Raw genomic sequence first — 24,492 nt, forward strand, 5'->3', positions numbered from 1 at the left:
GAACACATTCCACAGGGATTTAATGGATTGTATTAATTTTCAAATCAAGCCTATTTAATTAGGATGAGAAGGAAAAGGGCAGGAATAATGAACAAAACAAGCAATGGCAAAAAATTTACAATAAAATATGCTTGCTTCCTTAAGCCATGGCCACCAGAATCAGCCAAACCACAGAGATATTCCAAGCCACAGCAAAAGGGGAAGAGTATATTAAAACTAAAATCAGCCACACGCTGCCTTTGACAATGGACTTGAAAGAAGAATCAAAGGGGGTCACACCTCACCCCTCTGACCCATGAGCAGAACCCCAGTGGCACAGGAAAGCACGGGCAGCAGCAGCAGCAGCAGCAGCACATCCTCCCTCTGGCAAGTGCTAAATGTTATCAGGCAGGAGTCAAAGTCCAATAAATTAAAATGCCCAACTGGGTTGATCCAGATGAGAGCTCTTCTGGGCCCTCCTTTTCTGTTAGTCACACCCTTGCCAATGCTACCAAAATGGAGAACTCTTCATGCTGAGCTCACAGCAGTACAGACTTATTTTAGCATAAGCACCTGCCCTGCAGACCAGGGAATCACTTCAAGAGGAGTAGGAAGACAATTCAGTAGTAGGATTTGTTCAAGTTTATGAAAGCAGAAGGACAGACTTCCTACATGAAAAAAAAACCCCAAAAAATGGCATGTCTTTGTGGGCTCTAGGATCCTCTCCCACTTTGCGGCTCCGAGTTCTCTGCTGATGACAGTCSTATGAGGAAGGAAAGGGCACACCTCTCATCTCTTACAGCTGGTGGAGGGTCTGTAAGAGCATGTGGCGAGCAAATGAACAGGAGTCAAGAGCACGGTTTGGTCTGTGGAAAGAGGAGAGAGAGATATTTAAAATACTGAATTTAAGAATGGCTTTGTATCTGCCTTTGAAAGAGCAAACAAACATGATTTCCAGCACACTGGGCTTGTATGCCCCAAAACCTACAAGTTTTGCCATCAGTTGTCTCTTCCAAAACCATTCTGTCATTGCTGCCCAGATCACTGCTTCCCATTCAGAGCTTGCTGTGGAAAACTCTCTCCTGTTGCTGAGTCCAAGTCAGAGGACAATGGCCAAGAATCAGAACATTTCCATAACTATAAACAATCTGCTGCTGACTTTTATCTCATCTTGGGTAGAATTATGTGGGTGGGAGTGGAAACCCTTTTCCTTTCTTCTGGCAGTGGGATTTTCCATAAAGTTTCACTGATTAGGGCCCCAAAACGTATGAGATGACCCTGTTAGCACTCAAACATTTTCTCACCAAATCACATTTAAAATAAGCAGCATAACCTCCTGTCCTCTCCTCTCCTGAGGTCAAGTAACACCCGACTGGCTTTGCTGGGCCACTTTTCAGGGTGACTTATAAACAGCCCAGAGAACCTGCAAAACACCACCTAAAAGGGCCCCGGACAGAGGCTGCAATAGCTAAGTCAGACTTACACAGAATAATCTGCTCCCTGAAATTAAACAATGGAAATACACTCACAGCAAGGTTAACTTGAGGCTAGATTTCTGTGATGTTCCTATCACCTCCATGTAATGTATATTTTTATTTCTGCAGGCTAATTGCTGGCTCAGCATCACTGAAACTTATAACAGTCTCTATCCATCTATAAGGGAACTTCCTCCCAAGAATGTCAATCCAACRTTTCCCACTGTTCTGAGAAGGGAAATCATTAATTTTACCTCTCTCCCATCTCACCACAGCAAAATAACCTTTAATAATGAACAGCTGTGATGCCTACTCAATTTGGGAGAGAAGGGTGAGCTGAAATAAAGAGTGGAATATCTAGGAAGGAGCAAGGAGTTCACTTCCAGGTTTATAGCACAGGAAAAATAGCAGAGGTTGTTTGATACAGCCCTCCGCATCTGCTACAGTTTAACAGAAGCACATCTTGGAGAAGACTGAACCCTTTTTATTCCTCCAAGAGCCATTCAATGCCTCACACTGAACATAGTGTCACAGAATTGCAGCTTGGAGTTTGTCTTTGAAGTGGCTGGGAGAGGTATTTCAGCCCTCATCTTTGAAAGAGCCAGCCCTGTTTGCAGTGAGCAGGTTAGTTCCATCCACGCAGCTATCCATGGTAGTTTCTCTGTTTGGAAACAGAGAACCTGGACTACTGATGCTGATCACGGATAACATCTCTCAGCCCCCACTCCTAACTCCTAAGCCTCCTCTACGCTAAAATTCTCCTTATTTACTGTGGAGTTACCCACCTGCCACTCTGTGCTACAGACTGTTGAAAGGGACCAATGATATGATGCAATTCAACAGCAAAGAGCAGCATTTACAAAAAAAATAAAAAAAGTCAATCAAACAAAGATCCCATCACCTCCAGCAAGTCACAAGGTATCAGGCAGACTTTCAGTGTTTCCACCTAAATAATTATGTAAAAAGTACATGTAGATTCACAGCACCCTCTTGCGTCCAGTAAAACCCAAATAAGGATTGACAGCAAGAACAGTAAGATGGATGCTGCTTACAGTCTGTATTGACAATTCTGTAATTATTATGGAATAGAGAACAGTGCCTACAAGAACAAATTGTCACAAAACAAAGGAGGTAGGTGACTGCCCCAGAAGCCCCTTGCAGTGAAAGACAGCAGAGTTCTGGCCTAGGCAGCTACAAGAACTTCACGATTCTAAAAGCCAAAAAAAACCTAATTGTAAACCAAAAAGAGAGAAAAAAAAAAGGCCACAAAAAAAGAAAATGCACAAAAATGCATACCAGTTTTCTGCAAGTGTGGGAAGCATGGATTTGACAGAGTGGAAATAGATTTGCTGCAGAAACAGGACAGAGTTCTGACCATTACTAGGTTAATCAGGTAGAGGTTTAGCTTTAAGATTGCAATGTTACTCTGAATTCCAAAAAGAGACAAGGGATAGAARTTAATTGAGAAGCTGTGTGTTGGTTTTGGCTGGGACAAAAAAATTTTCTTCACAGGAAGAGCTGTGTTTTGGATTTGTGCTGGAAGCAGTGCTGATAACAGGGATGTTTCAGTTACTGCTGAGCAGTGCTCACACAGCATCAAGGCATTTTGTTTCTCATGCCACTGCACCACTGAGTAGGCCAGGGGTGCAGAAGAAGCCAGGACAGCAGACTGCAACTATCACAAGGGATATTCCATAGCACATGGCATCACACTGATCACATAAAGTAAAAGCAAGCCATGATGGAGCTTTCCTGGAGCTGGTAGAAGTGGTAAATGAATTCCTTGTTTTGCTTGCAAGGAAAGATGCAGCTTTCGCTTTACCTATTAACCCATCTTTATATCAACCCACAAGTTTYGTCCCTTTCAGTCTTCAACTTCTCTTCCCCATTACACTGGTGTATGAGTATGTGGCTGTATGGGGCTTAGGTATCAGCTGGGGTTAAACCACAACAAGCTGTTTTAACTGGACTGTGGGATTCTTGAACTGTTTACATTTACCCACTCTTAGATTTAAGAGCTGTTATCCTTGTTTCCCTTAGGGAAAGCATTGTAAGAAATACCTGTGTTCATATAGCAAAGATCTATTGCTTGTATCTAGTGTGGACATCATTATGCAGCACAAGACAGAAGTTTCTCTATAAAATCATAGCTTGGAATAGAGGTTTGCAAAGCAGAAAAGCTTATTCTCCAAGAATTTCATAGCACAAGGGACAGTCTGGGCTTGGCATTAGCACCAGGAAGGCAGACAGATGTGTCTTCTACTGAGAGAAGTTCTCAGCTCTCACTCAGCTTCCACAGATCCTATGAACAGTCTCATACTTTCACCAAGAAACTCTCCCTTGTAGTGAAATGCTGGCTCTTGGATTTAATGGGTGTGTTGTTGATGAACTCATTAAGACCAAAATTTTAATCTATTTTATCACATACAGCATCATCTACAGCTTAAAAACATTTATTGGGAGAAACCTACATGCACATACACAGAAAGAAAGGGGACAAGCATCTTTTCTGAACAAAATTTGTTAGGACACTTGAGAGACCACTCTGGACACTGGTACCTGACATAAACCATTAGGATAGACAAAGGCCCTAAACCAAAGTCCTTCTGTAGTCTCTAAATTCTATTTCGAGGGCTAGGGCTTGATCAACAAGCAAGAGCAAGTGTAGGAAACAGAAGCTGAGTGATCTGTCTGGGTAATTTCACATGGCAAATCCTGGTAACTTCTTGCTTAGATCTAAAATGATTAAGCTGGAGGCATAGTTGTTGAGTTGGTAAAGCACATGGTCACTGGCTTGTAACTGCCTAAACCTGAACAAGACAAAGAGAGGAAACAGCAGGCCAAGTGTTCCACAAGAAGGGCCTCTGGTTAGCATTTGCACATGTGCAAACATGATAGTTTGTTTATTTTCCAAAACTGACCTTAGCATGGCTAGTGGTTATGGACACAAACCACTGCTACACATCAGCTTTGACAGCTTCAGCCACACCAATGCTTGGGTAAGTTCTTTTTTACTATCACAACTGGCCTGCTTCCAAGCCCAGTAGAACCAAGACAGACTAACAATATTTTACTGCATTCCTACTGTCTCTGTTTCATACGGACCACAATGATCTGATGCCTCCCCCTTTCATCAGCAAAGGATCCTAAGCAGTGCATATAACTCATATCATGAAATTCAGGAAGGCTTAAGCCTCATTCTGGAAACTCTTGAAAAGCTGCTCTCACCCTACACAGCACATGGTCCATGCTGAGCCAGCCACTAAGCTCTAAACAAATTTTAGACCTCTGCTGGTTTTGCCTAAAGTGGTATTTTTTGGGCTGTTTCTCCTCTGACTGTTGAACAGTAGTACTCAATCTTATTGCAAATCTATTTGGTGGGTTTTTTTTCCCTTGAATCTCTTCAATGCTGAAGCTGACACTGATTTAATCTAGGAGAGATATGGTTCCCATAGTAATTTCTTACATTAAAGAACCTAGAGCTAGTGGGGGCAGGGGTTTGTTCTGTACCTATAGTGGAAATAACAACTTTCAAGTCCAGACAACCAGTAAAAGCAGCTTCTTCAGTACTTACGCTCCCAATTTAGTTCTCAGAAAAAAATCACTAACTTTGTTGATGTCACAGTAGGAAGTTTCATTTAAAAACAAATTCAGTCTTTGTGTTTTGCAGTTTTCATCTGTTAGTGTTCAGTGTCACACAGCATGACAGCTCTGGTAGAGCTCTGCTGACCCTCAACTCAGATGGTTGATTTGGAGGGCACAGTTAAATCCAGTGTACTCACAGTTCACTCAAGCAGCAGCCAGAAACCCAGCAGGTTTCCTTAAGCTCAAAACAGCTCTTCTGTGAGAGGCATTAGCAGTCTCTGCTTCAGAGCCACTTCCTTGCAAAGCCAACTTCCCACTACTCCTTCTCTAGGATCAAGATTTTTTTTTAAATTCTGAACCTCACATACTGCAATAAACAAGATAAAAGTAGAGGCCCATTCAGCTATTAATTCTCAATTTCAGAACAGACGTGTAGTGGGCTTTCAGCTTGCATGTAGCTATTAACTCCAAACAGTTTCACAAGCTCCCACAGAGAAGACTGCATGGTAAATACTATACTCACTTTGTGACAAAAGCTGAGAGAACTGGGGCCAAGGATTTAGGGAAATAATCCTGCTGGACCATATGGTTCAAGGTCATAAGAATACCATAGAGGCTTGGAACAGCTTTGATCTTCTCTTCACTCTGAGAAACACACAAGAAGTCAGACATCAGACAATCAGGATTTGACCTAAACCACTGCAATTCACACACAATGAATTCTCTGTTCAATGAAGTGCTCCCATACACTGTAGCAGAGAAAGCTGGTCACTAGACAGAGGGGGCCAATTCCACAGTCTCCCAGCACAAGCATCTGAAATAATGTATCAAGAGCATTCCAGTACTTATCAACTGACAGCAGTAGTAATAGGGAAAGGGAAGTAGCGAATCTGCGAGTGAAACAGCCAAATCTTCTCAGAGGCCCTGTGTCAAAAGTGTTCTCCTGAGGAATTTCAGACTTCAATCCATAAAGAATTCCGTTCCCTTAACATAATTTTTATTGTATTATTCTGTGGCTCATTTTTATACCATCTCCAGTTCTTTGACAGGCTTACTCCAGAACATGATGCAGTGTTCCCAGAACTGGTCTCACAACTATGTACGAGATAAAGCCAACAGTCATCCCCTTGATTACACAATGCCTGAGTTATTCTTATGCTTAGTGTGATGCTATCCTACATGGCCCAACTATTACATTGCTTTTATTTCTCCACTGGCATTTCAACAAAACCTCTCATTCTGTTCACAGGACCATGACCTGTGTTCCCAGTACATGAACCTGGAGTTCATGTATTAAGAATATCTTTTGCTCATGTGTTTCCAGTTACATAGGACTGACAATGCACCCTCTCCACATATGGAGGGCTGGTGGTGAATTAGACATATCACAGATCACAATCAGTGAGCTGATCTTCAAGGGCTTATATCATCAGTGCTACTTTCTGGCCAGAAAGAAATCTTCTGGAGCACAGGGCTGTGCCTCACGTATATTGCTATTTTCTATATGGGCAAGAGGTAGGTAGTAGTCCTCAAAACAGGCATTCTGCAGAACAAAATGCCATCTGGGGTTCCATTGACCTTTCTGAGAAGTGGGAAGCTCCATGTTGGGTCCAGTATACAATGAATACAGGGAGAAGCTAAACTGATATTTAGGAAATTAAGTCATATCCATGCATATGAACAAGGGTCTGGACCCTAAGCTGGATTATTACCAGGACATTCATAGGCCTACTTAATAGTAGGCTGCTATAACAGAGATTATGGCTCTTACGTAGTTTAGAATTGTCTTAGCTCAAGTTACCATTCTCAGCTTCCAGCTCTTGAAGCAGTGAGAAACACTAACCCTTGTAGCACAAGCAGGCAAAGTTGTTTAAGTCTGCAGACAGAACATCACTGAAAATAAAGCTAATTCCATGCAAATCACAGGCTTCCTACTGACCCTCCATCTTTTTTTCTAAATAAATAGATTTATTCCATGTAACTACTTAACACTAGCATTTGGCAGAGATTCCAAAGCATGAAGTTGAGTACTACCGATCTGGCACAAGTAGCTGATACATGTTTTTGATATGTGCTCTCAAGAAATGCCCTAAAGGACCCCTTTAACTAATAATATTGACAGGGCTTTTATATACACCATAGTCTAGCAGCAGCACTATTACCCTACCTGACCCTCCCTACCTTCAGGGGGTGACCAAGAATGCAGAGCACATTAAGCAGAAGATGTACAAAAAGGTGACACATGCTTCATCCTAAGGCAACCTTGCAATTTGCAGTTTCTGCTTGCCCTACAGACTTCCATTGACCCTGGACATCAGGCATGCATAGACACCCAGCTGCTCCCATGGCAACATAATTACCCAAAACCCTGCCAGTCTGGTCTGCAACAGCCTAAACAGACCATGATTTAACTCTTTCCTGCTTCCTCACCTTCAGTAGTCCCATTTGGATCAAGAGGTTTGTAATGAATGCATCTGAATTAAATGTGGCAGAACTGAAGGCTTTTTTCATCAAAGCATCTAAAAAGAGATAAGCACATTATTTTAAGCAATACAGGAAAAGGACACTTGTAGATATTAAGATGGATCATACAGGAACTCAGCTACTAAATTAGTTTTGTGACATAGTATTTGTTTTAGAGTTCATTTGTCTGTGTAGCTCTAATCTCTGAAACAGAACCCCTTAGGTACAGTAGAGAAAAAAAAAATAAAAATCCAACAAAACACACAAAGCCCACATGAGAATTTCCACACTGCCAAGCTTCAGATGCAATACACCTCAGTCCCATGCATCACCAGATGTTCTGCTCAGTGCATTTAAGCATGCATGCTATGAGCATACATGTATATAAATATGCAGATCAGATGAATCWGAGCACCAAGAGGTATAGCCTTGACTTTTTAAAGGCCAGCAATGATTCACTTTTCATTTGAAACCACAAGGAATGAGAGAACACAATGAGAAAACTTGTTCAGCTGTTTTCTGGGCTTCCTCAGGACTGATACTGTGCCCCAAACAATGGGCAAACCAGTGCTTTAACCTCTCATGTCTACAAGGTGAGCAAGGCCTATGTTTTTGATCTCGGACCATTCTGTTTTCTTAGAACAGGCAAAAATCACTAGGATGGCAGTAGAACCGTGTCAGACATGAACCAGGGCCCTCACTGTCAGCTGATGGTTATTTTTATGAAAGGAAAGTAATTGCCAGGTTCTACCTTTCCTGAAGAAGCAGGAATAAAGATAAATATATACATAAGCACACTTTAGACAACAGTTAATATCCTTTGTTCTATTTTTCACTGGAGAAACTCATAACAGGCATGAGCCAAGGTGCACAAGCTTAGTGAGGTGCCAACTGACTTTTTCACTGAGTGTACCCATAACCAGCTGCAGGGAACTGTTATGTTACTCATTTACAAACATGAGTTGCACCATGTCTGTGAATTCCAGATAAATTCCAAACTAGGGAAATGCACAACATACCCACCTTAAGTGGTCTTAAAAATAATTGATCCAGTTATTTTGCACACTACTAATAGTTAGCTCATTTATGGGACAACTGAACTGCTAGGAAATTTGAAAAAGATGAAAGGCAGTGGTCAAATGCCCAGGATTGTTTGGAAATTCCTATTTCCAAGCAAAAACATGGAGGGATACTATTAGTCCACACACTAATCAGATCTAGCCCAAATTACTCCTCCACAATAAAGTGTGAGAAATGGTCCCTTGTTTGAAGGTAAGTTTCTGTGTCTTGCCCCATACTGGAAATCTCTGCTTCCTGAAGAAATTAAAGATGTTTCAGACTGATAGAGACATCATCTAGGGGAGGTCTCTCTTTACATTCTCATAATACTACACTAGGGAGGCTACTTCCTGCAGAATACTTTTAAAATAAACACCCTTGGAAAGGTAACTGACCTTGGAACACAGAACTACTGGCTATTGACAGCCCAGCATCAAGGAGATGCAGTAAGGGCAGCCCACAGCAACAGCAGCTATGACAGGGCCATCGTCAAGCTTGGGCAGCACAAAATATGCCAGGTTCAGAATGAATCTCTCACTCCACACAACAGCATGGCACAGCTTGGCATTTTGTTATCTGTCAGGGCCAGAAAGGCCCAGTGGCCTGGCCCAAAGGGGCCTTGCCCCACCTTGCAGTGGTGTCCTTGGAACTGAACCAGGTCTCACCACAAAGTGAAGCAAGGCACAGTCACCTGTTGTTTCATGCACTGCCGTTTTCACTGGGGCTTCATCTTTGAAGACTGAGGATATCCTTAGGAGAGTTGCAACTACTTTCTCTACATCAGATGTATCTGTCTGAAAGAGGAAAAAAAAAAATCAGTACACTGCGAGACAACTACACAACATGGGTCTCTGCTAGGACTGTGGCAAGAATTACAGCCTTCGGCTGACTGACATCAGTTTGTCTTGCCATATCACAAGGCACAAGCAGCACAAACAAAATTACTCCATGTAGAAACTCTGATGCCAGTTTGAGCATTAACTGTATCATCTGCTTCCATAAGGTTCTTTGGGATCACTGGGAGAAAAGATGCAAATCTAGGTCAAGTTATGACCTCTGGCAATGAAACGATTTTAAGAGAAAAATCAAGCCCAGACAAGCACCAGCTCACCTACCTGCTGAGCTATCAGCACAGAGCACTTTGGTCCTAGTCGCAGCAGCTTCTCTGGTGATGGGAAAGCAAGGAACGTGGCAACATCCACAGGAGGAGATGGCACTGGAGTTGAAGCCTAAAGCAGGCAGAAACCATCTCAAGTTAATTTCTTGAAAGGAAATAAATTGTTTCAGCAAAGGGCACATGGGACAGGTCAGGGCACAGCTATACCAGGTCAGAATTTGTTCAGTTTGAAACTAGCCTGAGGCTGACCTAAGCCCAGAGATGGAATGGCCAGGATATGCTAGCACGATGGCATGGCACTGCACTTGCAAGGTCTCCACCACCTTCTGAACATGGAAGACTCTTTCTACCCATGTCTTGCTACAACCACGACTCAGCCTTTCCCTCCATGTGTATGTAATATCTGCACAGTTTAACAAAACACATTTTTCAACTAATCCATTTTCTTTATTTCCTGAATGTTATCTCCCTGTTACAATAGTGCCAGCCCATGCAGGAATGTGAATGCCTGCCAGTAGTTCAAGTTCAGACTCCAGAACCTCATTTCCTCCTTTACTTTTCTCCAGCTGATGAAACAGGAATCCATCTGGAAGTAAGCTTACCTGGGAATCAATTATCTTCTTAGGAGTCAGTGACTCCTGTTCTTCCACACCTCTCTCCTTCAGCTGTGGCTGTTCCTCTTCCTCCTCCTCATCTTCATCTTCCTCATCTTCATCATCCTCCTCCCCTTCATCATCACTAAGGTTTATATGTTACACATTACATTAATTAGACACTTGGAATTCCTGTACACTGGCACTCAAAACTTTTCAAGAACAAAAGAGCAGCCTCTCCTTGAAGTGCTACTGCAAGAAGCACATCTCACCTACAACACACCAAGAGGACATTCAGTCATCAGTCACCCAGTAGACAACAGGAAGAAAAGATCAACAAACACAATCAGTCATTAATGCTAAGGTAAGTCTATCAATGAAAACAAGACAAATTTAAGACACATCCTTGGCTGTGCTCACACGCAGAACAGCATCTATCAGCAATGAGAGAGTTGTTATTTTAAAATGAGATAGGTGAATGAAAGTGTTGATGAAAATTGTCAGAAAACTTCTGGTTTAAACTCTGGTACCATGCCTACCTCAACGATCCCAGCACAGATGCCATATTGAAGCCTTCAAGAATCTCATGGAGTTGCTCACATACCTCTTCTCCCAGACAGTTACCTAGGTTGATAGACAAGAATAAACAGCTAAATTCTCAAGAAAAAACTTGCATGCATCTGTCAACTCCCTTTCCTCTATCCCTTGCTTCTGAAATCAAACAATTATATGCTGTTTCTGTACAACACCTCAGGGGCAGCAATACAACTGCACTTATCAGACAGAATCAAACAGTTAAACACATTTCAGCAGCATTACACAATGGTTGGAGATGCAAACCCCCTAATGTTTCAGAGTGTGTTTGGAAGACTTCCTGTTAAATCTCTAAACAGCTCTTGTTCTTAGTGATTCTAAAACAGGAACAAACAGCACAGCACCAGTGAAACACAATGACTCAAGGTATGAATAGCAAAAGACAACAAAAGTCAAAATTCTCACGACTCTTCTGCAGAGTTGCACACAAAGGTTTTTGTTTGCAACTATGAAGTATCTGAGATAGCACTGAATAGAGTTTTAATGAAAACAGGTATAGCTATGAGATTAATCTTTACACTTTATGAGATGTACCAAAAATGCTTAACAATTAACAGAGTTCATGGTTTAAGAAAACTTCCAGGATCTAACAATTTCCTGTCCTGAGGTCATGAAAGTTCAGCTACTCTGAGTACTGTTTTTTATATGCTGATGATTGCAAGAATAAAATGTGGTTCTGTCAACATTCTTCCTAGTGGATTCTCACTGGAATCAAACTAGGCATACTTTAATCTAGCAAACTTACATACCATTGAGATCCAACTTCTCCAACTCTGTCTTATCTTCAATAGCTTCAGCAACAGTCAGCGCAGCATCTCGTTTGATCTCACAGAAAGACAAATTCAATTCCTAAAATGCAGAAGAACACTTTGTCTGCAGAATTCCTATTAACATCTATCATATCCATAAATTTTATGTCCTCACAAGTGTCCTGGAAAGACTCTCATTTGAAGAGGTTCCCAACAAAAGAAGTATTTTTAATTGAAAATAAAGCCTGACATAATCCTACCTCCTATACCTAAAAGGGGAATTATGAAACATACAGATAAGAGAAGCACCATTAAATGTGGTAATTTAAAAATACCTACAGCTCACCTAAAAGGTAGCAGACCTTTCAGTCTCTAGCAGTCAGAGATCTTCACTTACCAAGGGTCACAATAGCACTCCAAAACTCACACTCCAGTAAGTCTGACAGAAGGACAGCTACTGTACTGAACAGATTACACATTTGACCCTTCAGCTGCAAGTTAAGGCCATCAAAAAAAAAACAAGCCATGAGTGGTACTACTTCTGATAGACCCAGCCAACAGAGAAACCACGTGGACTAGTAAACAATAGTCAATACTCAATAGCCAGACACCATCCCACACCATTCCACATTGTGCTAAGTCAATCCCTTCCTAAGAAGAGATTGAATATTAACAGGAGAAGGGAAGCAGTCCTTGAACAGAATGAATCAGCTGCAATTGCTTCATGCTACCTTTCCTTAACCATTTGTGCTCTGGAAAACAGGATTTAACTTCTGGCTGTTCATCTCAATACCCCATTACTTAAGTATTGGAAGATTCAGACACAAGTTCCAGTAGAACCAGCAGAAGCCAAATCAAGGGATCACACACCACAAAGAATCTACTTTTCTGTACCAGGTTCATATACGCAAACAGGTATTAGAGCTCAGGTGAACTTTTGTCTTTGACTAGAAGATTAGGAATCACATGTTCAGCATCTGTCTCAGGGCAGTTATGACTCATGGCAGGAGCTTCTAGAGATCCTGGTTTGCTTACATTAGCAATTTGACTTCAGCCTATCGAAAATCTTGTCAGATTCAAATCCTGTGCAAATATTGATGTAGGAGGCTGTGGAATCACTGAAAAACTAAAAATACTTGGACATTTAACTGATGCTCTAACAAAGAAAAGGCATTAACTATAGGAGCTCTGAARTGGTGAAGACACTGCAAGCTGTTTCTGAAGAGAAACTCGTCAGTCCCCACTCATGAAGCTGTGGGAAGTTCTAAAAGCAGGTACTTCTGTTATCAGATTTCTTGAGAAGCACTTGCTGAGTTGAGCAACAGCTGTAAAAACATCAAGCAAAAATTAAACAGATAATTGGTACACCTCCACATAGCACAGCCCTAGCTGGCTGATGGGATGCCACTGATCTACAGCACAGCTTCTTGTTTTTCAGTTATGAGGACAAAGCCTACATGAAAATTAATCCTACTTTAAAGTAACCCATAGTGGAAGGAGAATGAATAGAAGAATATGAAATCAAAAACTTGCCATTTTTCAAAAGAACTGGACAGCAAGCAGGCAGTACCTTTAATTTATGAAGCCCTTCTTTAACAGCATCAGCGATAGCAACAGCACCCTTGGAACGCACCAGGCAGTCCCCAAAGTTGATCACTTCAATCTGCCGAAGCGCCTTCAGAGTCTGCAGAGCAAGACAGCACARATTTGAAAGAAGACAAGCAAGTAACTTCAGACCCAAGAAGGCACCATCACTTCTGGAATGCCATCTTTCCAATCACAGCATGACATGTGCTTCCATCAACCCAAAGGTGGTAATGCCAGCTAGACTTGAGACAAAACCCAAAAAGCCTGCTTAAAACAACTCACCTCTGCCATGGCCACAGCTCCTTTCTCTGTGAAGGTGTTGTCATTTAAGTTTATAACCTTAAGCAATGGGTTGATAGCAAAGGCCTGTGCCAGTGCTGTTATACCAGGATGGTTAATTCCATTCTGTGGCATATGGACCTCTTCTAGAGTCCCAATGATCTGGGAAAGGATGTTGAGAAAAAAAGCTGTTAGAAAACATACTTGAGCTCAAGGAGTATACTGCTCCACTCTTAGGATTTACTTAGATAATTACATTATCTAAGTTTCAAAACTCCATCAGTTCTTCTACAGAGAATTATTTACCAGCAATTCTGTCAAAAATCTCAGTGAAATTGCTGACTCATGGCAAATATCAGATTAACACTAAGCCCTGATTTAAAGAGCCACAAGTATAATTGTCCTATATGCCTACTCTAGATAACTTAAAGAGTTCCTCATCTGTGGCTCAACGACACTGAAACAGACCACACAACATCATTGGCTATGGTATTGTTCTAACTAAAATCAACATTTTTGCCCTGACTGCAGAAGCAAACATGTAAGACAGTACAAATATTGTTTATGGACTAAACAGCATGTCGTTTAACACAATAATTAACCCCATTTTGGTAGTGCCATTCAATATTAATTCTCCATGAATCACATTCTTAAATACTTAGGAGTTGCATAACAAGTCTTATTTTTGTCACGATTACTGATTAATCAAAATCGCAACCAGGCAGTTCTTTATGAAAAAGGTCAACCTGTAACCTGCAATATCATTGTTAACATACCTGACAATACACATTATGATTCAGAAGTCATTCTAGCAGCAATTGATGAAAGAAAAGGGAATTAGGTGGCCCCAACCACAGCAAATTCTCTTCCTCCAAAAAAGTGCAAGCGGGCCGGTGACAGCTAGAGAAAGCCAGGCAGCACTTCAAGCCCTGACCAGATGATCCTTGTAAAAACACTGGGCTCCTTTTGCCAGATGACTGAACAACTAGGCAAAGCAGCACTCAAGAGGACAAGCTGGAATACCTACTCCAATGCCAATCCACAACATTTAGCACAGAGAGGAAAAGAAACAGGATTATTAAATTACTCAGATGACTGTTTCTCCCTCAGGTAACTACTTTATGCAGCCACTAGTTATGTTTGGAAACTTACATCACTAACACTCACTAACTCTAATTCTACTTGTTGAAGACTCCAGTTTCAGCACAAGAACGACTGTGACTTTAGTAAGCCAACCACCTCCTGCCTTCAAGCTGAGGCAAACTGTGTGCATCATCTTTGATGCTAGCACTGAATCATAACTTGCTCCAATTTGCTGTCAAAGCAGCTCTGATTTGATACTCACCCCAAAGGCTTCAGCCAGGGCAGTGGCACCATCATTCTCCAGACGATTTCTGCCAGCCACAAATATTTTTAAAGCAAGAGGCTTGCCCTGGGCACTTGATTTCCTGTGACACTCTTTCAGAGCGGCTGCCAGTATCTAAAGATAAAAGAGGCAGTTTATACTCCCCCAGCATATCATTCCACAGGAATCAAACTGTGTTTTGTATATCCACCTCTCAAGAAATACTTTGGCATCACTGAAATGTACCTGTTTCTACAATAGGGTATACAATAAAACTGTCTCTTACCTGCAAAACTACACACTATGGTCTTAGGCAAGAATTGATAACTTTGCAACACAAAGACACACTGAGCTATCAAGAACATTTTGCTCTTAATCAGGCAAGTGCTTATGGGTAGAAAGTTAACTATGAGCTACCAATACACACTTGAAACAAAGGAAGTCCACTGGGCTGCCTTGGGAAAAAGGGCTCACAGCAGGTCAGATCCTTCCCTACTTAGTCCTGTGAAATGCATCCAAGTACAGGGTGCAATACCAGGCACCTACATGTATATACTGGGGTAAGTCCAGCAAAGGGTGCCAAGAATGATTAAAGTACTGGAGCATTTTACTCACTAGGATAATACTGACTCCTGAGATTATTAAGGCTAAAGAAGAAAAGGCTCTGGGAGAGATATTATCCATGTATGAAATCAGCCAGAACAACAGGATGAGCTGAGAAGGTGGTATAAAGAAGGCAGAGCCAGACAAATGTACACAAGCCAGTGCAGAGAAAATGCCATTTTAACACAAACTCCCTTTTTTACTGTGAGGGTTGTTAAACACTGGTATAGACTATTCATGGAAGTGACCATATTCAAAACCTGACTAGACACAGGCTTCAAGAACCTCGTGCAGTTGCCTTGAGCAGGGGAGTTGGTGATCACCAGAGATTCCTTCCAGTTTCATTCCCCAAGATGAGACAGCCCTTACCTTGCCACCACCAATGCCCATGCCACAATTATTGAGCTTGAGTTCCTGCAGAGTGTAGCATGCAGGGCTCTTCAGGAGAACCTCAAAGCCACGCACACCATCTGGCCCAAAGGCATTGTCACTCAGGTCCAGCTCCACCAGCTGGGCTCCAGCAGTGATGAGTGCATCCCCCAAAGATATCTGTAAGCAAACGGATGGCAGTGGGTGGGAGGGAATGGATTCACTTTTAGTGATAGCATGACTGTAGTGGCTAGATATGACAGTGATGCTGCAAAAAAATTTCCACTTTGGAGACAATTCTGCAAAGCTTCACAGGGAAATAAAACTTTACTCCTGAATCCAAAGAGGAAGTTGTGCAAATTAAGCTAGAGAYAACCATAAAGCAGTTACCAAGACATTATCCCATCCCTTTAGGTCAAATACTTTTCCAAGTGAGYATCCTCCTCTATGTTGCTGAAAGAAATATTGTTTTCATCATGCTGAGCTTATTGTGTTCTGGCTTCACAGGACTCAAGGAGAGAGGAAGCTCTATAATGGTCCTAGAATAAGAGCTAAGGTTTCTAAATAAATCATATGGCTACATCTTCTATCTGCTGGGTCATGAAAATGTTTTTTCCAGTGAAAAGCTCCCTCACTAGCATGGACTCACATTTATCTTTCAATCAACTCCTCTCCACCTCATACAGAAAGAGCAAAAGAGAATCGCTCACCTATTCTGAGACATTTGGTATTAACAGCACAGAGAGGGATAAGCTCTGTACCAAAATACAGACTCCCACAAAAAGCATGACAGGTGAGAAAAGAGGTTATATTAGTAAGAAGTCTTAGATCTAGTTTTTACTTACCAAAGCAGGAGGGATCTCAGACCTTAGCCTCCCTGTGAACATGTCACTCCAATGACACCTCTAAAATAAGAAGCATACAGATAAAAACCACTAAAATATTTAGGCCAACATAGTTGTAATGAACATTTACACATACAAGCTGCMTTACAGCACTGGGGACAGCTTAATGCTGTCTCCCTTTCCTTGGGTTGTCATTTGATTGTACCGAAGAGCTACAAGAACCAGTGTTACAATCAATCAATCACCACTTCACTTGCAATAACAAAATAACTGAAATGCACACCATAAACATTATACAAGAAGAATTCTTGTTTSTGTTCAAGCTGCCATTCTCTTCTGCAGAGAAAATTACCACAGAAAAAAAGCAACAGTAAACAGAAGGATACATTAGGAATGCAAATTTTACTAAGGTATGAAGCTCAACAATTTGAACTTACTTGAAAAGCCACACTTGCGTAATTAATATGTTTCATACCACTCTCCTTCCAACAGATAGTGTAGTGTCTCTAGCAGCACAGCATCCCCTTAAAATTAGGCTAGAGCAATAGCAGGAAAATACAGCTTGGGCAAATATAAACCTCCWGTTGCATTTCCTCCCTACTTAGACATTCTCTGAAGACTCTCTCCAGAAGATCCAACTCAGTTTTCCAGAGAGCTTCATTTGAACTTAAAAGTTTTGTTGCCATGGCTCTGTGTTTACAGGTGCTGCCTCCAAGAGAGGCTCTTCCTCACACAGCTTCCCAGCTTTAAATTTAAACTTCTAAACAGGAAGATAGGAATGCAGAAGGTGTTCCCATTATCCCAAAGTCTCCAAGTTATGCTGTATTTACGTAAGGTTGCTCTTCCTACTGGAAGYGCCACCAAGCAAGCTTTGGGGGTAACTAAAGGCAGGCTTCTCCAGGAAGAGCCTAGACAGGCTTCAGTATTTCCACATTATCTTCCCCTTGACTACTCCCCACTTCAGAATCTCACCTTGAGCTCACTTTTCTTCTCCAAGGCTTTGGCAATAACCTTTGCTGCCTCCACACCCACTGTGTTGCCTTCCAGACGCAAGGCTTCCAGGCCATCAAATTCCTCAATTTGCTTGATCACTTCTTCAGCTGCAAAAAGCAGATAATCTAGTTGGCTTTTTAACCATTGTCTTGGTTACCACAGTAACCCTCAGATCCAGTAACTCTTGTTCTACCTCTAGCAAAAACAGCTGAACAATATTATGTGAAAGGACCCTGAAACAGCAATCGGAAGAGGGCTGAAGTGTTAGGTCACCAGAGAGTACATTCTCCATTCCCTACCCTGCCTTCTCAATTTTTTCTAGTTCTATTCTGATAAACATCTTATTTGAACAAGTTTTTTGACTGCCCAAATAAAATTCCTCTGCCATTCAGCACATGGTCTAGAAGCTACAGTGCATGTCCATAGAAAGGTGGAAGGACTAGGTTAAAAGTTAATGGGAACTGGTGCCACATCACCAGGAAAAGGTTCCCACTGACAGCAAAAGTAACATCTGTTTAGAAAACACAGGGTGGAACAATTTAACACCACAGTAATCCTATGTAAGGCAAAGAAGCAAGCTGAAGTCTCTCCTGCCAGTGGGCATTTGTTATTATTCCCAAGATCCAAGGCCTCTCCCCTTAGTTCAGTGCCTCTGAGCTACTAAAACAATCTATACAAAAGCTTCACCTTTGGCATTAGTAATAAAAATAAGCATTTTAGCAAATAACCTCTCTGAAGAAACATGCTGTTTTTCTTGGAATGGCAGAAATGTTGATCTAAGAATACATACATTTTCTCCAGATATTTACATTAGCAGCCACTGTAAGACTTTTTCACTGTGGAACACACATACACCAAGACAAAAAGTGAAGTGTTGMAGCAGGCTAACATATTCCCCTGTGCATGTCTGATTCCAAGAGCTGTGACACACTTCCTTACCGTTTTGAAAAGGAGCACTGACTTCTACTGCCCACTGACTGTCAAAAGCACTTAGGGAGAACATGAAGAACGCAATTACAAACCAGAGACCCAGACCCCAGTTACAGCTGCTGCAGTACTGGTGCACTACTGCCAGGGCACTGGGTCAAAGCAGGGTACCAGAAGGGAAGGAAATGCCTCCATCAGAAGGAGCTGTAGCAGACACACCACTGTGTCACATATATTATGACAGCATGTCCATGCAGAATTTAGCAGGAGGTTTACCACAAGAGTTTACAACTTTCAGGGAAACACTTCCCAAGCACAAGGRTATTTTCTCTTACCATCTTCAGCTGTGTTGAGTTTCAGGCTCTGGCCTTTGAAGCTCAACTGTCCACCACCCACTTTGGTTTTGGCAAGTGACTCCGCAAGCTTAGTGATGTCTTCTGACGCCATTTTCTCACTTTTTCCAAAAGTTAAGATCTGTCAATTAAAAGAAATTGTCATCATAMAAACTCTCAAACTATAATACATAATCTGTATGCATAACCATATTTATATGAACACTAATGTATTTTTTTGTTACTGAGATATCTAATTGAGTTTTCAGYACCTTTCCCAGAGCTCAATTAAGATAGCTAGGCTAGATTAATATTCCAAAGCCAACCGGTCAGATGGTGCTGATTCTTCTAACATTAACAAGACTTGGGTTTTGATGGAGTTGCTATACTTCATAAATAAACAGCAGGCAAAACTATGGATTAAGGCCACATTAACACATTAATCTTTGTGCAAGACTAACAAACAATTACAACATAATATTCCTCTCTCCTCAAATGCCATCCTTTAACTATATGTGCCGCACTCTCCTTCTGCTCTTCAAAGAAAGCTAGAATTAAMACAATTGCTTTTCCTTTTTAGTGATATTCCCCAATAGTGCCCTTGTCAGCACAGTTCCAGAACTACCGAGCTGCTGAAAACRTTGTGTGTGCTGCATACAAAACTCTCTCAGCTTTCTGGGTGCTCTTTCCTTTCAGATGTCCCACTCACAAATTCATCACACAGATTAAACAGAATGATCTTCACACTCAAAATAAATTCGCAAACATTTAGCCCTGAGGCACATATTTGAAGCTAGCCATGCCTGGTAGCACCTGCATAGCATTATTCAAGGAATATTAATCACTCTATAAAGGAACCAGCCTCCATCCATTCAGCAGGATTAAAGGAGTATGTTTCTTATCCCACTACTTCCACTGGGATAAAAGACTACACACAACTAATGGTTGGAAATCACACACTTAGACTTTAGATATCAGAAGGGATGAAGTTTTGTTCCTGCAACAGAAAACTGGTTCCCTTCCCTCTTGTCTGATTTAAAAGTGATCCCACACTCTTGCAGCTCTTTGAGCGCAACAGCGCTGGTTTTAAAAYATCCCCTAAACAAAAGCTGTATATGCATGCTTTCCTCCTGATACCCCTGAAGCCTCCAGCTTCCCCAGAGTACCCCAGATTTCTTTTTATGGGTTTTTAATTTTAATATTGCTTTTGGAAACAAGGGGGAAAATCTCCAAGGCCAAAGAATGCAATTTTTCTAGGATGATTATCCTCCCAAGTAGGTGCTGCCAGTAGAAAGAAGCCTGCACAACTCACTCCACTCSTACCAGACCATGCAGACTCCAAACTCACAGACGTGCCAAAGCTCCACCAATCCAACATCAAGAAGAAAGAAAAAGAGAACATCCTCCAAACCAGACATGAACAGAAGTTAATATTTAAAGAAGGCTTCACCTAGACATGAACAGAAGTTAATATTTAAAGAAGGCTTCACCAGACATGAACATAAGTTAATATTTAAAGAAATCAGTCTGTTCACCTACTTCAATTAACACCTATACTTTTAAAAATCAGTTCCATTCTACTATTGTACTATGTTCTTCCTTACAGATGGACTCATCCTCTTGGCTTCTCTCCCTTAAATCTCCTTTTACTTTCTTCACCTTACACACAGACTACTTCCTAATCTCAACATACAAACCCAGTATCACATCCTGAAGTATGTTTTATAGCACACGTCAGCCACACTCAGCTGTCAACCTACCAGCGGCCTCTTCACTGCTAATTCTTCCACAGAGAAAGCTATGGGAAAAAAAACATTGAATAGTTAGTCTGTTTTGGCAAATACAACCAAGATCTGGAAAYGTCTGAAGAGATGTTTCCGTTTTACTTAAAGGTTTTATGAAACGTTACACTTCCTGATGGTCAAAAAAGTTAGTTCAGACGAACGCTTTAATTACAACACTTTGTCGACTCCAACAGACAAGACACCGGCTACCTGCTGATCGCCCAGCAACGGGGGGCCCGGCAGCGCGGGGCAACAGCCCGAGGTTCCCCCCACGCCAGCCCCTGACAGCATTCCCGCGTTGCTCGCTCCGGGGGTGTTTGAACGCTCCTCTCTTCCCCCGCGAGAGCTGCCGAGTGCCGGTCACACCCGCCCCATCTAAACGGAGTCTAAAGCGYGGCGGGAACGCCCCTTCCCGCGCCACGCGGGGAGCGGGAACGTGGAGAGGGACCCGCGGACAGACACGTGTGAACCACGCCCACGAGGGGGACCCTCGCCTGCGCCTGGGAGGGGCAAGTAAGGGAGCACCCCCCGCAGGCGGGGCCGAGGAACGCGTCAGCCCGCGGGATCTCCTCATCTCACGCACAGCCCCCTGGGCCGGCCGCTAACGGCGGCAGCTACCGCCTGTCCCCTCACCTCCTCGGGATTCCGCCGCCGGTGCCTGCCGGGGAAGGCGCGGGAGCCTCACGCCGCCGCCGCGCCGGGGCCGCTGGGTGAGGGGCGGGCGGGGGAGGCGGAGGATTTGAACGCCGGCAGTTCTGCTCCTCGCTCCGGGATTGGCTGCTGCGCCGTGACGTCACGGGGCGCGCCCCACCTCAGCCCGGCTGGTCTCGCCGCGCCGCGCATGGGCGGGGTTGCGGGGGCGCGTGGGGCGGCGGCCGCGGGGCACGCCGGGAGCTGTAGTCCTGTTCCTGCCCTCGGCTCCGGGTGCGGCGGACGCGCCAGAGGCCTGGACGGGCTGCGCGGGATGTGCCCAGGCCCAGTTCCCAGCGTTCGCGGAAGGGGCGCCGGGGGAGCTTCCGCATGCCCGCGGGTGGGACACGGGCACCTTTTGAAGTGAAGCCTCGCCTAGATAGTGACCCTGTGGGTCTCTTGTTTCCACTTGTTGCCGTCAGACCCTTCTGCTAAGGAAGGCATTTCACATAATMAGTTGGGAAAAGACCTCTGCGATCATCGAGTCCAAACTATAACCAAACACCACCTTGTAAACCAGATCATGGCACCAAGKGCCTCATCCAGTCTTTCCTTAAGCACTTCCAGGTACAGTGACTCCATCACCTTCCTGGCAGCCCATCCCAATGCCCAAYCATMCTTTGTGTGAAGAAATTCYWCCTAATGTCCAACCTAAACCTCYCCTGGTACAGCATAAGACTATGTYCTCTCATTTTGTCACTTTCACCCTGGAGTGCAAAGTCATTCYTGCTTAAGGATGCAAAAAAGCTTCGGTTTGTGTGACACATTGTGCATGACWTTTTCTTCCTGAGCATAGAAACATAAGTACAACAGATGAGGCAAGTGGCACCTCAGTTCCTTCTCTGCAGTCTGCAACCTACGGGCACCGATGTAGGTACCATTTCAGGTGGAAGATACCTGGTGAGATCACTACTGAGGTGGGCCATAGGCAGGATTTATTCTGACATTTGTTCCCAAAATAGAGAGGTATCTTCCAGCCTCTCACAAATTTCCCATCTGTGGTTTTAATAAGCAACAGCAAACACTTATATGGACCCAAGAAAAGAAGGTCAGTAGTTGATGGTGCTGTATGACCAGTCTCATAAATAGCAAGAGGAGTTTCTTTTGGAAGTGACGAAAATTAAGAGCCACGTAGGCACTAGACTATGGTTGTATGTGAGRAGCATAAAGCTGTCAGAATACGTAGAGCTGATGAGGGAATAAATTTGTGTGATCTCAAGAAGGAGCTTGAACCTGGAAAATATAAGCAAGAAATTTGGCACTGGATATTAGTTCCTCACAATTTTTAATAATGAGTAGGATCTTACCAGGTACATCAGATTCTCTTCCCTGTCATTCTCCCAAATATTGGGTAATTACCTGTGCCAGAGGGGCAAGAATAAAGTAATTTACTGTAGGTGCAGCTGTATTGGAATGCAGGYGTACCATGCTACTGTAACATAGATCCACACATTCATTCTTCCTAAAAAATAGCTTYACAAATCCAAGTAATTTTGCRACACTGTATCTAACAGGGATTTACTGTGTTTTGGCTCTTGCTGACTGCTTATGAGACTGAGACCTCAATAATCACTCTTTCAAACTGTGAAAATCTTCATGTTAACCACTACAGAAGGATCTTACATCATGAGAGGGGTTGGACATACGGGATCATGATCTTGACACCTCTCAGTCTTACAGGCAAAGGAAATWGGGCTGGAGGAAAGCACAACATGACTTTCAACTGAAAAATACAATCTTGAAAATTAATGTTCTTAAATTAAAAACTAATGCTTACTCCAGCACAACTCTTGATTGTGTGTACATTTTGGTTTTGTTCCTCTTTTTCTTCATGTCCTTATAACCTTTCTTCTCCTCATCCAGAGGTGATGTCCTTTTTTTCACAGGTTCTATAGAATTGGAAGAGTCCTGGGCTCTGTGACTCATTTGGTGATGGCTCTGTGAGGCTGCCCTCCCGCTGTGATCTGGCTTATCTGTCCTCCCCGAGTTTAATTTCTCCCTCCAGAACTGCTCCACCTTTCTTCTGCCCAAAACCACCCCATCCACAAGGTTTGCCATTTAATGTACATTTTGCCCAGCAGCTTCTGCACCAGAAGCCCAGGCTGGTTAGGTTCTACTCATCGTCATGGTGTCACTGCCTAAAAATAAGAAATAACAAATCTTCTGAGGAGTTAATAAAAAGAAATATTGTCTTATCCATGGATAGTAGCAATCTTTGGATCAAAATCAACATCTAAAATGTGCATTGTGATAAAATATTGTGAGGATATTAGGCAGCGTTCTCCAGTGTCATGTAGTACACAGCCTATATTTCATAAATTACCAGTTTATTGTGTTGACAATGCTGCCAGAAGCCAATCCTACTCAGTGTAATAGTCTTTTCTCTTCTGATCAGAATGTTTTACATATTAAGCAAATTTAGTACACTTCAGATGTTACCTTCTATCTGTCTCTGAATCTTGTCGGAGTTCCATAGTTGCAAAGCACAAGGTGACATTCTTGTGGGTCACTGTAAATAGAGAAGTGAGACAGGAGTAAACATGTCACTGATTACATTGGAAAAAAAACTTGGCAATTTAAACCAGTGTCAGTCTGGAAATGATTAACCTGATGGTAGATGGAATCCTTTAGGGAGAGGGAAACTTTTATCAGGGAGGCTGTACTGAGAGATGAGAATAAAACTCATTCCAGAGGGTTATTTGAAGTTAGTGATAGTGGAGCCGGGCAGGGATGGGTGACCCCCCTACCTAAGGTGCTCAGTGTCTCTGCATCTTCACAGCCATTGCCCACGGTAGAACATGTGCCACTCTGCCTCTGTTTCCCCCCAGCAGCTGTTTCCCGGGGCTCTGCCAGCACAGACTGCTACGGAGATTCAGTCCACTTTCTGGAAATATTGAGGGATTTGGGAGGAAAACAAGCCAAAAATCCARTTCCAGAAAGTGCCTAAACTCAAACTCACGTGTATAAATAAATATAAAAATATATATGCATCTACATACATATAATATATATAATGTAAATTGTACAATATCCAATTATACAAAATATTATACTAATGTTTTTATACATATACACACTGCATATATGCATCTACATATATATAATATATATTATATATGTATTT

General features: G+C 42.5%; 1 protein-coding gene and 1 long non-coding RNA gene across 5 annotated transcripts; both read right to left on the reverse strand.

Moving 5' to 3' along the window:
• Window positions 1–36: 36 nt before the first annotated feature.
• RANGAP1 (Ran GTPase activating protein 1) lies at window positions 37–21,414 on the reverse strand. Of its 4 annotated transcripts, none has more exons than XM_057388963.1 (17): window positions 21,312–21,414; window positions 20,655–20,692; window positions 18,898–19,036; window positions 17,615–17,742; window positions 16,643–16,702; window positions 15,798–15,977; window positions 14,826–14,960; window positions 13,484–13,642; window positions 13,185–13,298; window positions 11,615–11,714; window positions 10,811–10,895; window positions 10,281–10,416; window positions 9,677–9,790; window positions 9,253–9,355; window positions 7,470–7,558; window positions 5,563–5,684; window positions 37–845 (listed from the first exon to the last, which is right to left on the reverse strand). In XM_057388963.1, the coding sequence occupies exons 3-17, from the start codon at window positions 19,007–19,009 to the stop codon at window positions 776–778; spliced, it is 1,707 nt and encodes a 568-aa protein (XP_057244946.1). In that variant the 5' UTR covers window positions 19,010–19,036; window positions 20,655–20,692; window positions 21,312–21,414; the 3' UTR covers window positions 37–775. The 4 variants fall into 4 exon arrangements, with proteins under 4 accessions (XP_057244946.1, XP_057244966.1, XP_057244961.1 ...); XM_057388983.1 differs by lacking the exon at window positions 21,312–21,414 and adding an exon at window positions 20,889–21,153; XM_057388978.1 differs by lacking the exon at window positions 21,312–21,414 and adding an exon at window positions 20,886–21,153.
• A 1,471-nt stretch (window positions 21,415–22,885) lies between these two features.
• LOC130585966 (uncharacterized) lies at window positions 22,886–23,873 on the reverse strand. Its single transcript, XR_008966648.1, has 3 exons — window positions 23,808–23,873; window positions 23,146–23,257; window positions 22,886–23,063 (listed from the first exon to the last, which is right to left on the reverse strand). It is a non-coding gene; the product is annotated as an uncharacterized LOC130585966 (long non-coding RNA).
• Window positions 23,874–24,492: the final 619 nt, after the last annotated feature.

This window comes from Malurus melanocephalus, unplaced genomic scaffold, assembly GCF_030028575.1.
Source record: "Malurus melanocephalus ecotype Western Australia unplaced genomic scaffold, MMel_1.1 scaffold_17, whole genome shotgun sequence".
Taxonomy (NCBI): domain Eukaryota; kingdom Metazoa; phylum Chordata; class Aves; order Passeriformes; family Maluridae; genus Malurus; species Malurus melanocephalus.